Here is an 18,269-nt window from a genome sequence, read left to right as displayed (position 1 = left end):
CCAATTACAGAGAAAGTTTAAGGGGTTGCAGAAATATATACTACATTAAAATAAAGTTCAAATAAGAAAAAAAACAAATTAAGACTAAACAAACTAAGAGTAGGAAAGAAGATGAAATCAAGATTAAGGGTATATGAAAAGTATGCTATAAGGTTCTGAACATTTTCTTTAATAATCCTATGCTGGTTAATTTAAGCTAGAAAGGGACTTTCCATGAAGGTTCTGGGAACTATTACTGGATCAACTTTGGGTCTCAGTTCTTAGGTCAGTGATTTTTGACCTTCTTGTGTAGATGAGTTGAACATCAATGTTTATTTGAACTAGTTGCAGACTGCTTACCCCATTAGCCCACAGACACGGGACCAGGTCACACAGTATTTCAGAAAGTGTTTAATCAGTTGTCATCATTTAAAAATTGAGAGATTGAGTAATCTGGTAAGACCAGGTTCATGTTCCTACATGTCAGAGATCAGGTGGAGCTGAGCAGTGGAGAGCCCTTCCCATTGTGCATAAAATTTCCAGCTCCTCCACTTGTTCACGTCGCCTGCCTGGGCTGAGTAGACCCTGGAGTTCGTGACACCGGCCCTAGACCCCTGCCTCGCACTAAAAACGAGGGAAGTAAAGCCCAAGGGGGGCTGCCCAGCGCAACAAAGCTGGTAAACTACAGAACTTGTGCCTTCAGTACAGCGTTACAATGTTTAGTTCCCTCGTGGTGTTTAATGAATGATTTATCTTTGCAAGCGCTGAACTGGACATAATAGAGAGTAAAAAGTCTGTCTCAGTAATAGATTCAACCGTTGAAGTTGGTAAGGCATTTAGCCATGCCAATTAAAATTTGCTGATTTTTACTGTTGTGTGACAGGATCATTAGTTGTTATTAATCCTTAGTCATTAGTCATGTGTAACATGAACATGCTGATTTAACAAAATGGATTGAAATGCAGAAATGTGATTGTAAAGTTAAGCCTGATTCCCACCATCATTAATGCAGGCAGTTGGTGGGCAGACTTTGCTAAGAGAAGCCAAGTCTGTTTGGGGTATCACTTCTTGAATTGCTTGAGCCCTAGGAAAGGTATCCGTTGTGCTCTTGTCTTTTCAGTGCTCTTGGAGGCTCCTCAGCTCTTCATATTCCCGCCTTTCCAGGAGGAGGATGTCTCATTGATTACGTTCCACAAGTGTGCCACCTGCTCACCAACAAGGTAAAGGGGCTCCCCACCTTATGAGGTGCCTTCATCCACGCAGCACCCAGCCACGAAGCCCCTCCCTTCACCCCGTCTTAGCTTCAGCATCCATCCGACCCCGGCCTTTCCTACTTTGGATTGCAGTTCATCAGTTTCTCTCCCATTTCTTTGCCCTCCTTCTTCCTTTTCTAGGAATTCTGACCTCTTGTTCCAGTCTTACCTTCATCTTTTAAAATGTATTTCCCCTTCTGGAGTTTCCTTTATGCCCTAATTATTTGCTAAATTCACATCTTCTTATGGCTTACATTTTTTGAATTCCCTTCACTCTCTAATAGTCTGTACATGCATGTATTTATGTGTGTGTTTGCACTAATTAATATTAGGATAATTCTAAAGAGCTGCCTTCATCTCCTGCCGCTTTTTCAGAGCCTCACCTTGTAATAGTCACTTCTTGATTCTCACCTTGTAATAGTCACTTGTGCCTCACCTTGTAATAGTCACTTCTTGATTCTCCCTGTGATGTCTTCAAGCAGTTTGCCAGAGTCCTGCTCCTAGGGGCGGGGTTTCGGGTCAGCGGGTCCTATGGCCAGGCACATCAGACTGTCTGAAGCTTTCTGTTAGCTGCATTGATGAGCCATTACATTGGCAAGTAGCTGGATTTGCATTAAGGATTGTTGTCATATATATTTTAAATGTCTAGCCAGTGTATTTAGCTAAAAACTGGAGATAGTTAATCTACATGCAACACTGACTTCTCCTACATGGACTGACTCAGTTTGCTTAATTCCCAAAGTGCTATTTTCTTTGCTCTTATTGATTTGTACACCTTGCCTTGGAATAAAAACCTTTTGTTTGTCTCTTTCATTCAAAAGATAGCTCATCTCAAAATAAAAAGCTTATCTCTACTTAGAAAATCTCTTAAACGTACAATAATATTTCAGATGCTTCAATATTATTTTTTAAATGTCAGAGAAACTAAAATCTGGCAACTCTGCAGTCTGTGGGCTTGGCACAGATTCCCGGGTATTTAACTTTCACAGGGTGGCTGCTTCTCATTGGACCAAATTCCCCAGCTTCTACCCTCCTCCAAAACTGATCAGAGGATGGAATTCTTATTTCTGTTGCAGGGCTTTGCACTGCCTTCAAAGCTGTGTCCCAGTATTAAGGGGAAACGTGTGTATTTGGTTTTCCAGAACTGAGCAGAAAAGCCTTTGTAAAGTGCTCCAGTTGTGATTTTCTAGTTATACATTTTCCTCAAAAATTATAATACTGTTTCCCCAGAAATACAAGAATTGGTTTGTTTTTCTTATCTATTTCCTTTTCATTAATTTTACTTGTCTTTTAAAATGGATAGTCTTCTGTTTGCTACAAATGAGGACAGTATGGCTGCTTTTAGAAACAATCTCTTCAAATGAATTTCCATAATTACATTGGAATCTATCTTTATAGCCAGTTTTGTTGTGGGTTTCTGTTAAAATGGTTTTCTGTTTTTGAAATCAAGTATACAGAACTGTTTTCATCCCCTTTTTAAACAAAGCCACTTAAAGCAAACTTATCATCTGTTTTTCTTTTCCTGAAATAACATTTCTGATCCTGCATTAAGCCTGCAAAGTAAGCACTGTTTTTATAAATTGACATAAACCCCTATTATATAAATAGAATTGTTTTACTTTTAAAGTGTACAACATGGCTATCAGTACCAATTGTGTCAAGGTTATTTCAAGCAATTTATCTGGAGCTTTTGTTGGCCATGGAAACTCATTGTGGCTACAGCCAGTGTAAACAATTTGGGGATCTCTTCCCCGACCCCAGTTTCTTGCAGACATTGTAAGGAATGTATTTTTGTGTGAAAAGCTGACGGATAAATAACTTACTTTCAGAGAGATGTCTAGCTTACTGAGTTCACAATTTTTTTTTACTTTTCTTTTTATTATTATTGTTTTATCCTCACCTGAGGACATTTTTTCATTGCTTTGAGAGAGAGAAAGAAATACTTTGGTTGCCGTCTTGTATGTCTCCCAACTGGGGGTTGAACCTACAACCTGAGTATGTGTCCTGACCAGAAATTGAACCTGTCCATGACCTTTCTGTCTACAGGACAACACCCCAGCCAACTGAGCCACACCGGCCAGGTCAAGTTCACAATTTTCAAAAGAAATTGTCATTTGGTGATAACAAGGAAAAATAAAAAGGCAAAATAAAGCACTCCTTATTCTGAATATTAGGACTTTAAAAAGAAAGATGTAATCCTGCCTTTTCAATGTGACTTGTTGTGGTTCAGGATAACTAAATAGTCCTATTTGATGAGAGGGAGCTCTTTTCAGAGAATTCCAGCTGAGGCATGCAGAAGAAATAGAATTTTAAAAATCACCAGTTTTTAGGCCCTAATGAGATAATTGATTCAGACAAGGATCTCTAACAGATACTCAAACCGTTCGGTGAAAAGTCGTGGAACACTATATCTGTACACGCTCGGAGGGGTGCACCCATGGTCATTCACTGCGGCAAAGGGGAGGCGTGCCTTCACAACCGGGTGATCACCTTAACCAGTGATCAGGCCAGTATTAGCTATGAATTTTTTTTTTGCCAAAAATACTTAACCTGAATCTAATTACACCTGTAGCTCTAACTTTCCATGTATAGGAAATACAGAGGGGTAGTGGAGAAAGGGAAGAATCAGAGAATCTAGGATGCAGTACAGGACTTCCTGCAAGCTAACCTGCCTGATCTCTTTGAAAAGTCACTGTCGCATATGCAAGGACAGGCTCGCACAGACTGTCGGACACACAGCCTGAGAGGCAGCGCTAGTCTAGACTGAAAGGTTTTCTAGATTAAGTCGCTCAATCCCTGATTGATTTTACCCTACTTTTAAAAAAAAGTCCTGGGGACAACTGGGAAATTTGAAGAGGGCCAGGATACTAGATGAATTCAAAGAATGGTTGCTGGATGTGGTGGGTGTGAAAATGATCTTGTGGTTATGCAGGAACATGTCTTGTTTTTTGGAGATGCGTGTTGAGGTATTTCGGGCAAACTATCATGATGTCTCTAATTTTCTTTGAAATGTTTCAGCTAGATTGATGGATAGATTGATAGGTGGGTAGATGGCTAGATGAAGCAACTAGACAGAATGTTCACAGTTGTTGAATATAGGTGGTAGGAATACCGGCGTTCGTTTTACTGTTGTTTCTACTCCTCTGAATCTTTGAAATGTTTCTTAATAAAGCATTTAAAAGTTTCTCAGCTTTGGGTTTGTATTCCAGGTGCAGTACGTGATTCAAGGATATCACAAACGAAGGGAGTATATTGCTGCTTTCCTCAGTCACTTTGGCACGTAAGTTTGTCTTTGCTTGAACCGTATGTTAACAGTGTGATTGCTTCCTGATGACCCTAATGTGAGATGCAGTCGAAAGTCATTGATCTAAGAGCTAAGACACAGCATTGATCCGGAAATAGTGTCCGGAACTTTCATGGAGATTCCCTTTTCGGTTTAAATTAAACAGCACACAACTAGTAAAAGAAATTGTCCAGAACCTTACAGTATGCATTTCATATACTGCTTACAATAAAGCTCCCAGGAAGATTTTTTTTTAGCTTTAGCAAATATCAAAATGAAGTATGTCCCTGAAGCAGCAGCAGCATGACCAGTGCCAAGCACAGCAGTGGTGAAGAGAGCCCTGCCTGCCATCACAGAGCCCTTTACAGTTTGCACAGCTCTTGGCTCATGGTCATTGGGAGGTGCACCAGGCAGGCATTAGTGACACGCTTTACTGGTGGAAGCCCTGCCACTTTGAGAAATTTAGTAACCTGGTGGAAGTCACATGCCCAGAAGAGCCAGAGCTGTCAGGGTGGGAGCCTGGGTGCTTGGAGCTCAGGCCTCCCGTCAGAACCCCCACCCCTACTGGGACTCAGACTTAGAAGAAGACACTTGGAGGGAAGAGGCGACAGCATGTTCTCCCGCTGCTGGCCCCCCTTCCCCCCTCCCCGTGTTCACCCTTTCCGCCGGGTGGGTGGGGCAGTGCTGCTCTGCAGCTCTGTTTCTGTCCCTAATGACAGAGGCCTCACCACGCTCCTTCGCAGGGCGGAGCTCAGTGGGAGAAGGACTGCAGTTTCCACCAGGCTGCATTACAAATGGATTGTTCTACCCATTTGGAGGGCAAGCATCAGGGGTTTCAGTGGTCTGGTTACAGCCACCATATTGCAGAGAAAGTTTCTAAATATATGAAGATAGATACAGTAACACCAAATTAAAGAAGAAGCTGGGACAAAGGAGAGTGGGAATAGGAAAGAGAAAATGAAACAAAAACTAAGGTTGGCCACCCTCCTAGGATATAAATTTATAAACTGTGGCATAATTATAAGCAAAATTTCTTACTCCTCAAGACAATTTCAAGAAATGTTCTCATTATCCATGGTGGGATTTTTATGCTTCCAAAATAGATCTGTCAATATCTGAAAAGTATGACTGTCTCTCACATCAGTCTCTTTAATACTTAAGGTTTTTTCAGCTTTATTTATGAGCATTTGGGGAAAGTATTTATGATGCAAACAGTGGCCCATAAATGACACTGTTTATCAGTAACATCATCTTTGGTCTATGTACTGAAGACAGCAAGACTGTCTTTAGTACATGTGACTGAGAATGAGGAAGCCAGCACAGTGGGCACCCAAGTGGGTGCACATATCCCGGCGTCTTACCTTGCTCCATACAGAAATTCATTCACATTTGTTTTTAAATCCCATTCTTTTTAATGTACATTTTGGTGTGTGTTTTATTATACATATAATACAGTAGTACTTGCGTACAACTACTAAGTTCTATACAAATACTACTGTATTACTGTACTGTACAAGGTGGGACAAAAGTAGGTTTACAGTTGTAAGTACGTGAAAGCTTAACCCTGTATCATTATTTATTCATTATTGTATCATTTTCCGTACAAACAACCGTAACCCTACTTTCGCCCAACCCTGAGTACAAGATGAAAAGGATTCTATGCTTGTTTTTGCCCATGGAATGCAGGGTCTAAAAAGTTTAGATATCAGTGTTGTAATATATTGAGTTAGTTATAAATTCATGAAAAGAAGTATAAGCTGGTGAATAAAATACTGACTTAAGGCAGCAAACCTGGATGATATACAAATAGTCTCTGAGCAAATCACTTAGCCTTCAGTGTCTTCGTTACTTTACCTTTACAGTGGGCGCAGCTGTTCCTTTATTCCTGAACTTGAACTGGGTGGCTGCCAGTACTAGTGGTCTGATTGGCCTGGCTCAGCCAGGGAGAAGATATCTCCAGGGACAGCAAGGCCTTCTTGTGTGGATGACAGAGAACATTAACCTTGTCCTCGGGGTGCAGTTAGTGTCGTTACCTTATGGTGACATTCGCCAAGCACTGGGCTCCTGAAGGAAGTGGGGAGAGCGAGCCTACCAGAACCCTGCTGGGCCCCTCAGCTGTCAGGAGCTGTCTTCCCTTGACATGTGAGGTGCGCGCCTCCCACCTGAGACCAGTGTCCCCCCAGCCAACATTTCTACTTCGTCTCGTGCCCAGTGGGGAGGGCAGGGGGACACAAGTGAAAGGATTCCAAGTATAGGGTTGACCAAAAAGTTCGTTTGGTTTTTCCTGTAAGATGGCTCTTAGTTGTCTTTAACTTTATTCAGAACAATTTTGTTACATTGTGTTGCGGCAAATGTCATATCAGCATGCATTTAAAAATAAAAACATCAAAATTGGTGAATTTTTGTGTAGCCATTTTAATATTGAAGACGGGAGAAAATATGCAACACTTTTGGCATATTATGTTTTATTATTTCAAGAAAGGTAAAAATGCAGCTGAAATGCAAAAATAAAACAGTTTGCGCAGTGTATGGATTTGTGACTGATGGAACATGTCAAAAGCAGTTCGCAAAGTTTCATGCTGGAAATTTCTCATTGGATGATGCTCCATGGTCAGGTAGACCAGTTGAAATTGATAGTGACCAAATATAGACATTAATTGAGAACAATTACAGTATGCATTTCATATACTGCTGTGGGAGATAGCCAACATACTCAAAGTATCCAAATCAATAGTTATTGGTGAAAATGAAAAATATGTCTTTTATGAAAAAAAAAACAAATGTACTTCTTGGCCAACCCGATACTTCAGAAGAAAATAGCACGTAACCCTGAACTTCGTAATGTTGCCACTGCGCATCACTGTTCAGTGCCTGTGCAGAAGTGCCACTCGCAGTCACTACACAGACCACTTAAGGTGGTCTGCGTCCGTGCCGGTCTGATTGCTTCATGTGTCCTTTTACCCGTGACCGGTAACTCACATTCGCATAGCATTTTATGGTTCATCTTATTTGTTTTTCACAACCCTGTAATGAAGTTTGGAAACATTATGTTTGTTTCACAGATAAAGAAACTGAGGCTCCAAAGGTTAAGTGATTTGCCTGAGATTGTAATTGCTAGTAAATGGCAAAGCTGTAACATAAACCTAGATGCTGTCCTTCTGAATCCACATCCTCCCTGTGGTACTACTCACTCGCCTTAGATGCGTCTCAGATTCAGTAACCCTGACTTTATGAATATATTCTTTACTTGGTTCTATTTCTCTTATACCTTATTTTATGAGTTTTTGTTTGTGTGTGTGTGTATGTTTTTATTACTTAGAGGTGTCGTGGAATATGATGCAGAAGGCTTTACAAAACTCACTCTACTGCTGATGTGGAAAGATTTTTGTTTTCTTGTGCACAGTGAGTATACTTCTGCTATTAGCATGTCAGCGTACCTTTGAAAATGTGAAACCACACGTACTAATGAGTACGGGAACCTCGTGTCCTGACTTGGTTGCTTTGCCTTCAGTCTATGTACTGCTGCTTTTAAAGAGAAATATCTCGATCAGTGATTCTCAGCCAGGTGTAATTTTCCCCACAGCGGACATTGGCAATGTCTGAAGGCATTTTTGATTGCTATGATTTAGACGGAGGGAGGCAGGGAAGGTTGTTAAGGTTGTTAATGCTACTGGCTTTTAGTTGGTAGAGGTCAAGGATGTTGCTGAACATCTCACAGGTTCCCCCCGCAACCTGCCCCCCAAACAGTCATTGTGTGCAAAATAGCAGTAGTGCTGAATTTAAGAAACTCTTCCCAAGACAGGCTTCTCTTTCAAAGAATCTTTCCAGTAGCAGGTCTCAAAACTTTTAGGATTACTCAAAACATGCTTGCTTTGATCATATGGTCATCGTCCTTATTAAGTTAAAAGTGGACAACTTTGGTAATACCTGCAATGTGTATATCTTAAAGGTGAAACAATGTTTTAATGTATTCCCAACTTTACTTTTCAGTTTTATTCCACAGAGTTGGTGTATTTAAATGTTTGTTTTATTGCATGAATCAGTAAGGCCATCAACTTTGGTCCCGAGTTCTCTTGATGGATAATTTAGTCTTTTTGTTTATTTCTTTGTTGTATAAGAACCAGTAACCCATGGTGACAGATTCAAGTTGCAAGTAACCAAGACCTTTTTTCTTTATTCATTTGGAATGCAAAATGCTAGTTTTCAAGCTAAAGGTAAAGAAGTCCCAGCCTGATCAGGTTAAGTTACAGAAAAGAAGTGGGTTAGGGCTGACTTCACTCAGTAGCTAGAACTACTCTGGACCTTAATAAACTATTTCAGGAAGCAAAGCTTTTGTCCTATTTAGTCAAGACATCAGATAGTGCAAGGTTACTGGTTTGGGGAGGTTTTTATTCCCCAGCAGATTGACCTTCTTGGTTGTGGTTTAATTAGGCTAAAATAGTTCTTAAATTGGCTTGTCTTTCCTTATTTCACACCAACAGGTAGTAAGGGGAAAAACACTAAATTGTCCATAGTGACGGAGGGAGAAAGTCTCTAACCAAACCTAAACTCCTCGTGGAGATAGCTGAGCGGTGGCTATACTTGGGAGGAGTTGGTTCTCCCTGCCTTCCCCTGTTCCCCAGGGACAAGCAGCGTTCACGCAGTGCTTTGTCTTGCGCTCCTACTCTATAGCTAGTCATGCATGGGACCATCTTCTCAAATGCATCTGAAAAATGTAAGCATTCACTTCGTGTTAATAATGTGTGCAGACAGAGTTGGAGAGGTAAAGATTTTTTGGTTCGCAGGCCTGTGCTCAATCCACTGAGCTACACCAGCCAGGGCCTGGAGAGGTAAAGATTTTAATCTTGGCTGTACCTCCAACAAATTGCATGACCTTGTTCACATTACTAGGGCAGGCCTCCTTCTACTTTAGTTTTCTCATCTGTGCAGTGGGAATCTCGTTAAGTCCTCTGGAGACGTCTGCATAGAAAGCTTAACCTGCAGTACAGGGCCAGGTGGGAGAGGTAGCCTCACAATCAGGGCCTCCTGGCAGTGCCCTCTTTGCTTGCTCACAGTCTTCTATGGCTGTACTGGCACTTCCAGCCATCACTTTTGATTCTGACTTTTGTCACTGCTTTGGTTTCCATTCTGAGCCATAATTCCTTTGTGAGAGCCCACTTCCTGTTGGCCATATCCACTTGGCCCCACCACCCGACCCCAGTGATTCTCTTTGCAACCTGTTGCCCCAACTCCAGATGCTGATTGCATCCTTGCTTTGTCTCCCATGATCCTGGACAGTTGCTGGGTAATTAGTCTGGTGTGAGTCCCCGAGTCCAGCTGAGCAAGAGAGATCTGTCCCCTGCCTCGAATGGTGGTGGCAACAGTCTCAGTCCTCCCAGAGCTGCTATGGGAGAAGGACACAGAGGGAAGGACACACAGAAGGACAGTTGCAAACATTAAATGAGATGCACGCTTCAGCCAGTATCCTTATCCCAAAGTGGCATGAAATCTCAACTCTTCCCTGAAACTTAAAGTTAGTTTCTAACTATGGTTCTACTTTCAAAAACCTTGGTGTCCCATTATGTCAGATATAAGGGGAAAAAGATAACTTTAGCATTGCTCATTCTAACCTATGTTTTTCACATGCGACTCAGTGGTGTCTAGCAAGAGTGGTGTTCAGGGATAAAAGGACATACGCACCTCCCAGCTCCTGCCAGCTTTCTTATCAGGGCCTCCAGCCCTTATAATAGTTCTTTTCCTTGGGAACCTCTCTCTTCCCCAGAATGTGCTCTCCCTGGTACCACAAGTCCAGTGGTTCTTACTGCTCCTTCTCCACCTTCCTGCTGCGGCTTTTCCACGTCAGACATCTATGCAAAATCCAGTCCCAAAGTCATGTTTTCACTTAGTATTGATTACCTTATTCAGAAACATAGCACTCATTAGATAGCTACAGGGACCTTGGGCCTCCTTTAACTTACTTTTAGCAAAGTGTTTCCTCGGGCTGCGACTCCTTTCCTCCCCAGTCTGTTCACTTCTGGTCTCTTAGCGTCACTGCCCACGTTGGGCTCTTCTGGCAGATGAGACCTCATCCCTGGGGATCTGGATGCCGCTTCCTGTTCCATCATTAACTCACAGCCTGTCTTTAACTAAATTGTTTCCACCTTTTTGCTTCTTTCTTCTGTGTAGGACTTGCTGCATCAGAATGAAGCTTGGTTAGGTAATGAATTTTATTCAGTCATGCAGCTGAGCGTCTGATACTTACCTTCTTTTGGAAGCATCTGCTTGTTTGGTTACAGCACCCAAGGGACCACTTGTTCCCCTTTTTCTCCATGAAGATGGGGATGTCAATATGGGGTGGCAGAGACTTAATGATAGAACACTGCAGTGAATTGTTCTGAGATTTTAAGAACTTGTAAAAAAGAAGGAAGTACCTAGAGATGGAGCCAGTCCTCAGTGGCTGGCTGCACTATTTCATGAGGTTGCAGACCTGGCAGGACCCCAAATAACATCACTGTTCCCTCTTCCCCCACTCTGCCCAGGCCCGGGAAGAGGACTTTCAAGAGGGTAGGTGCTGGCAATGATTCTGAGTATTTTGGACAGCAGAGGAAAGAGACACTCCTCTCTGGAGACAGACGGCTCTGACCTCAGACTCTGCCGGAGTGTGCGGAAGCAGTCATGCCCTAGGGGAAAACACTGTACTTATTCTGGGTCTCTCAGGAGATTCTGCAACTTCCTGGCTTCCTGGCAAGTCCAGGAGTTCGGACTGTGGCCATGATTATGGCCATGGAGCTTTTTTATCCATTTGTTTCTTCTTTCCTTCCTTCATCCGTTAACAGTGGATTGCAAGATAAAAGTTTACTTCTCACTCATGTATAGAAAAGCAGTCTAGAGCTGGAAATGACAGGTCCAAAAGTCACATAGGACCCAGGTTCCTTCAAGCTTTTTACTCCACCAACCCTTGCGTGTGGCTTCCTTGCTTATTATAGTCCAAGAAAGCTGTTGGAGCTCCAGCCATCCCATTGCATACTAAGTAACAGTATAGAAGAAAGATGGGAGAAGGGTACAGACCTCATTCACTGAGACTTCTAAGAAATCTCATGCATCCCTTCCAGTTACATCTCATTGATTCAGAGCTTGGTTAATGCGGCCTCAGTGTCTGAGCTAAGACAGACTGGAGAGTGTAGTTCTTTAGGTCGGACAGCAAATGCCCAACTGAAAATCAGTTTTCTTCGAGTGAGAGAGAATGGATACTAATAAGCAACTACTAGTTGCTTTCAAACCAAAGCTAGAAGCTTGGATTTTTCTAGATTAAGGTCCCATCAGGAAATAGATGACCCATCACACAGGTAACTAGGGAGAACTCAGTGGAAAGACTGTGTTCAGAGGTGTGGACAGGGTTAAAGAAAACCAAAAGGGATGGTCCGCATCAGTATGGAGTCTTACCTTCTCTAGGTCTGCTGGGCAAGAGGAGAACATGGTCCCTGGAAGCTGGAGAGAGCTGGAACAGTAGCCATTGGAGAGGGTTTCCTGGCAGGGGCTGGGGAGGGCCTTTGGTAGAGGAATGTGGCCACCTCTATCCCGTAGCTGGGCAGAAGGGCTCTCTCCCCTCAGGTACATACACATTTACAGTTGTCCTATCTCCCTGGTGTATTGGCCTTTTTATCATTGTGGGATGTCCCTCTTTGTCTCTAATGACGTCCTTCTCTTCAAGTCTCGTTTATCTGGTGTAAATATTCCCATCCTAGTTCTCTTATGTTTACTGTTTACTTGGTTTATATTTTTCCCTTTGCTGCTTTCAACCATTTTGGGGGGGAGTCTTTAAATCTAAAGTGTGTCCACTGTAGACAGTATATAGTTGGGTTTTGTTTTTGTAGACATTTTAACAGTCTCTCTTGTTATTACAGGGTTTAGTGCATTGACATTTTAATGTAATTATTAGTATGGTTGGATTTGGGTCAGCCATTTTGATATTTGTCTTCTTTTTGTCTCATTCCATTTTCATCCCTCTTTTATTACCTTATTTTGCATCAGACGAATGTTTTCCATGTACCACTTTAATTCCTCTGTTGATACTTTTAGCTACTTTTTTTAGTTTTCTTAGCGGTTTCTTTCAAGACTGCAGTATGCATCTTTAATTTAACACAGTCTCCTTCCCATTAGCAGACTGGATTCTGGTAAAATGTAACAACTTTGCTCCACTTTGTCCCGTCTTCGGGCTGTCGTCACACAGTACCGCTGCAGGTCATAAAGTAAACACAACAATGTATCTTCTGCTGTTGCTGCTATAAGCAATCTTAGATTCTTTAAATAAATTAAAAATTCCCTTTGTACAATGTTTTGCTCTGCCTGTCATGTCCAGTGTGTCTTTGGAATGGGTCTGCCAATGCCCAGGATTTGGTCACTCTGCTCGCCCGTTCGTAGTTGTTGCAGTGAGTGCGGGGGGCAGGGGGTGGTTTGCTTGATCTTAGTGGGCCATGAGTTTTTTACTCTGATTTTTCTAATTTAAATTTCATACAGATTCCTTATACTCTTCTTTTAGTATTTGTCATCATCTTTTCATTCATTCATTCATTCATTCATTTGTTCATTAGTTTCGCCCTTAGATTTATTTCAGAAAACAGTTGTTTTATTTTTTAAGAGAGCTCAGTTTCTGGTAAGATTATTTTTCCCCCTAAGCTAGAGGAAGGTGACAACTGTAGACTAATTCTGCTAGTCATTTAAATAATTCTTTCCTCATAGGCCTCTAATCAAGGCCAATGACTTAGAAATTAGGACGGCTTTTGAAATTTTAAGTGAAAATCAGAAGTTTCTGTTCATTGTGACAAATGCCCCTTCCAAGCCCTGATTTTGCCAGGCTGTATGACTGCCAGTGGAACCACGGCAGTTACTGGCGTTGAGGGGGCACTGTCACTTCACCACCCAGAGGCAGAGCCACCAGAGTCGTCACCGCTCAGTTCCTGAGCAGAGTGGTGCGGGCTTTCCTCACTGCCACGGGGACCGGGGCTCGGGAGGTAGTAGCAGCTGCAGATGTGATGGCTGTCCAGTTCAGTGAAACCAAAACTGTGAAGTGTTTCAAAGTTGCATACTTTTGAGATGCAAATCATATTCCTGTATAAATAGATTGGAAGCACAAGTCAGAGTTGATAAAGTGATTAAAATTATAAACCATAATGTTACATATTAGAATTCATTTCAAACCAAATCTATACAAATCTGTTTTAGAATTAATATGTTTACCTCAGATTAGGCATGTGTAAAGATTTGTGGTTTAATTTCCTTATTTCTAGCAGTTATAATAGCTATCAAAGATGTCAGAACTAAAATTGATTATGAACAAAACCAAGCAGTTCTCTGTATTGTTCAAAATGATAAAAGGACATGGAAAAAGATAAAATTTACTTTCTAAGCGCCTTTTGCTTTGATTAAGAGACCTGTTGGGTCCTTCAGCTACTTTAAACATTGTTGTTCGTTTTTATCCTGGCCGTCTTTGTGAGCGGTGGGCTCTGCTGGGCAAAGCGCTGCTGCCTCTTGCTCATGCGCAGAGGAGCACGCCTGGCGCACAGTTTGCAGCTCGGTATCTCGGAGTCCTGCAGCCGCCACTGTCACTGCTCCGATTCAGTGAAACTCGAGTTTGATCTTTAGAGTCTACTTTCACAAAGCCTTATTTGATCACTTCTGACACTGATTTGAGAATTCATTTCATTAATCTTCATTGGGAATATTCTCTTCATTCTAATACCTTGGATTTATGCGACATCTTTTTTATGACTTTATGGGACCTCTAGTAAGGAAGGCGGTTGTAAAGCAGATGCACGTTACCATGTGATGTTTTTACCCCCTGTACCTTTTATATATGTTGTATGATTATTTTCAGCTGTAATTATTGGATTAAAGTAATTACTAAAGGGAGTTTATCTGATCAAAGAAAGGTCATGAAATCTCAGTGACTTTAACTTAAAAGTTTACACAGCTGCTTTGAAATTAATAAATTGTAACCCAAGAAGGCATCAAAGTCAATGAGAGAAAATAACTTATGTAGTGTTGACCTAGTTCAGTATAACCTTTCTTAAAATTAATTTTGAAGTATTATTGGCTTGGGAAAACATGGGCATGATTTTGGTGCAAGACCTTTGCTGTTGTTGAAGATCATTGTTATCGTAATAATAGTGAACAGGTATTGAGTGAATAACAGGCTCCAGACACCATTCTCAGTACTTGGCGTGTACTCGTGCTACTTAATCCTTAAAACATGCTCCTTAGGGTGATTCCTAGTAACAAATGACAATACTGTGGCTTAGAAAGAGGGACTGTATTCACTACAACCAAGCTAGGATTTTAATCCAGGAACGGATTCCAGAGCCGTGTGCTACACTGCATTACTGTGCTCCTTCCCATTATGGTGAGTGCGGTCCCCACATAGGTGACCGATGGTGGAAGTCTTCGGAGCTTCTCAAAGAACCTGGAAGACCCAGGAACACAAAAGTAGAGGGTCAGTGTCCACCATGCACTTGGGGGCTTGTAGGCTGTCTCATCTCTCAGGAACATGAAGGGACATCCCTCCAAAGATGTTAATTACCCATCTGAAGGCGGGAAGCTGGTGTCACTTCTCCCTAGCAGTGACAGGTTGTTCAGCTCTAATCCTACACAGTAGCACAAATATATTGGCTCTTGTAAGGTTTTACTCTGTGGCCACAGGAAACACAAAACTAAGTGGCTTAACCAATAAAGACTTAACCAAGTACTGATCATCAAAAACTAGATTTTATCTGTTTAGACATAAGGTTCATGGTACAAGTGCATGCGGACCTACAAAATCAAACTCTGCTGGAGCCGAACAGGCAGTGTAGCTGTGAGAGCAACCGGGCAGGCTCCAGGGCAGGAGGGAGTGGTGGAGGCAGTGGCGAACTGCAGGCCCCTTTATCTGGTTTTGGTTTAAACACAGCAGGATAATCCAACCATTTCTGTGGGCTGGGTCTACGCTGATGGTCCATGAATCTTTTTTTTGTAAACGTTGTATTATAAAAATTTCAAACAAATACAAAGGTAGAAAGAAAAATATAATGAGCCCCCATTATAGGGGTGCCCAGCACCCCTATTGCAGTTTTGTCCACCTTAACGATCTCTCCTTTTAATTTAATCTTTGAAAAGTTTATGTCATATTTTGAAGCAAATGTGAAATTTCATTTCACCTGTAAATACTTAAGTGTATAACTCTGACAGATAAGGATTTTTTTAAGGTGTACCTAATATATAGCTTTGCACAGTGGCAGTAACGTAGCCAATGAGGTTTATCTGAGGCGCGATCATTGCTAATTGAAAGACATACCTAATACAACATTATTACAGCTAGTACCCAGCCTGTGTTCAAATTTCCCTGTTTGTCTCAAACATGTTTCTTTACAGTTGGTTTGTTCAAATCGGAATCCAAACAAGTCGGGACACATGAATCTTGAAAATCTATTTTTAGGAGAATGCATGTGGACCCAAATAATGGTTATCACCACCCATTTTCCTTCTGCATGATTTAGTTAAAAAACCATGGAGTGAAATTGGTTTAAAATGGGCCCAGTCAGACAGGGGGCTGTAAGAGCATTTCAGACAGAGGGACTAGCATCAGCAAAGGTGCTAAGGGAAGAAATAGAATATACGCCAGAAATCACAAATGGTTTCGAATTGCTCAGGTGCAGAGGGGATCCTGAGGAGCGGGGTGGGGGTGGGGGGTGTTGAGCTAAGGAGGTGGTCAGAGCCCAGAACTCAGAGACACATTCCAGGCTGAGGACAGTGAGGAGTTATCGAAGAGTGCTCGGTGCAGAAGTGGCATGTATTTGCTATTTTAAAAAGTGACCGTTTGGTGTTACATAGATGATTTGGAATGGGGGCCAGGAAACCTAAAAAGATGATTTGACCTGAACTAGAGCAGCCACACTAGAGATGGAGGGGAAGAAAATGTCTTAGGAAATAGTTTGGAAGTAAAATGAGCAGAATTTAGTGACTGGTCTCAAGAAGGTAAAGGACTAAGAACTTAGGGTGATTCACAGGTTTCTTTCTTAGGCACCCAGGTAGCTGATGATGCCATCATTTGAAGCAGGCATTGTATTAGGAGGAACCAGTGTGAAAATGTTGAGCCCAGTTTGGGGTCTGTGGACTTTTTTGAGCCACTGGGTGTCCAGGGGAAGAGTGAATGAGTGAACATTCCCGTGTGTGGTGGAGGCTCTCACCAGCTTAACCTAGAGTCCATTCCCATCTAGAAACCCCTGGTCCTGGTCCACGGTTTGGATGGCTCAGAACTATTTGGCCTGACTAAACCCTTAGCAGAAGGATTCAGTCGTGCTTCTCACTGGACAGCATCTGGTTTGGAACTTGAAATTGTTGGTAACACTTCCCCACAGAGAGGCTTTTCGAATGCTTGGGTGGCCGGGCCTGTGCCCAGAGAGGCTACTGGGAGTGGGTTCTGTACTGAGGAGGGACCCGGCTGGATTAAACCCTGCCTCTAGGCAGTTGGGGGTGAAAGAATGTCAATGCACAATTCATCTCATCAGACGACAAATGCTGTGTGGTTCCACTTCCTTGAGGAACCTTGAGCAGTCAGACTCACAGAGGCAGAGGGGAAAATGAGGTTCTTGGGTCCAGGGCACTGTGTTTAACGGGTGCGGTCTCAGTTTGGGGTGATGAAAAATGCCCTGGCATTGCGTGGTGTTGAGTATACTTAAAGCCACTGAACCGTACATTTAAAATGGTTATGTGTCATATGTATTTTACCACAACTTTGCACCTGAACAAATTGAAAAAACACAGTTCACTAGCAGGTACTTTGTTGGTAACCTTCTTTCAGTCTCAGTCAACCTGGTATTTTTTTCCAATCTATTTTCAGTCAGAGGTTGCTGAGATGATAAGAAGTGACCTCTAGAAGTAGTTAGTAATGATAATAATGCCATTGTTTTACAGAAGTAAAATCATTTATTGAGTTCTCACTATATGCAAAGTACTGTGCTAAGTACTCCACATTCATAATTCCATTTAATTCTCTCAGTAGTTCTGTAAGCCGGCCATTTACCCCACTTTACATTAGCAGAAAGTAGGACACTTAGCAATAAAGTAACTTGCTAGAAGTCCCACAGCCAGTAGTTGAAGGAAACAGCATTAGAACTAAGACCTTTTGGTTCTGGAACTCTTACTCTCTCAACAGTTCACTAAAGCTTCCCAGTCCACGTGCTGGGCACCACTGGGTTGGAAATAGGCTATAGACAGGCTACTGATCACTTTAGTCCTTGGAGGAGCTGGACCCATGGTCAGTGACTTCTGCTAGCTTCACACATTTTCCCCAGGGTGCCGTAAAATCATACCATTTTTCTGAGTACATGCCATGATTTGAAAGAGGCAGGGGAGTGCAGTACAACACTGTGTGGCCTCTTTTATAACAATTAGAAGACCCTAGATAAGTATATGGCCAAGAAATTCCCAACCCCAGTATACCTGATGCGTAAGGATCCTAATTCCTCATTGCTTTCTGCAAATGAGGTCCTGCAGCGTTCCCCAGTGTTAATTCTGATGCCACCAACTGTGAGTCTGTTTCTCTGTACTGTAAGTCTTTTGAATTCTCTCCAGTGTTGAGAAGGTGGATTAAGGATTTCCTGTCTCCGGGGTAACCGTGGTACTCACCATTGATCAGGAAACTGTGTGCAGGTGAGTCTGGTGAAGTTCATTGCAAAAGGGACTCTCTCAGTGTGATTGAGGCCAGAGAACTAGCGATTACATTCATGGTAAAAGCCAGCCAC

At 42.1% G+C, this 18,269-nt stretch overlaps 1 protein-coding gene and 1 pseudogene across 2 annotated transcripts in view; both read left to right on the top strand.

Moving 5' to 3' along the window:
- The window catches only part of BABAM2 (BRISC and BRCA1 A complex member 2), a 350,070-nt gene that overhangs the window by 270,246 nt on the left and 61,555 nt on the right, over window positions 1–18,269 (top strand). For both annotated transcript variants that reach the window (XM_037066663.1, XM_037066664.1), the window contains 3 exons: window positions 1,100–1,199; window positions 4,442–4,512; window positions 7,835–7,917. In XM_037066663.1, the coding sequence (XP_036922558.1) occupies window positions 1,100–1,199; window positions 4,442–4,512; window positions 7,835–7,917 (254 nt within the window). The remainder of the gene's footprint in view (window positions 1–1,099; window positions 1,200–4,441; window positions 4,513–7,834; window positions 7,918–18,269) is intronic.
- LOC119001495 (uncharacterized) lies at window positions 15,747–15,962 on the top strand (annotated as a pseudogene).

Source organism: Sturnira hondurensis, unplaced genomic scaffold, assembly GCF_014824575.4.
Source record: "Sturnira hondurensis isolate 20B ecotype Veracruz unplaced genomic scaffold, ASM1482457v3 Scaffold0016663, whole genome shotgun sequence".
NCBI classification, from domain to species: domain Eukaryota; kingdom Metazoa; phylum Chordata; class Mammalia; order Chiroptera; family Phyllostomidae; genus Sturnira; species Sturnira hondurensis.
Note: the sequence above shows the minus strand (reverse complement) of the source record. Positions and strands in the feature narration are given on the sequence as shown.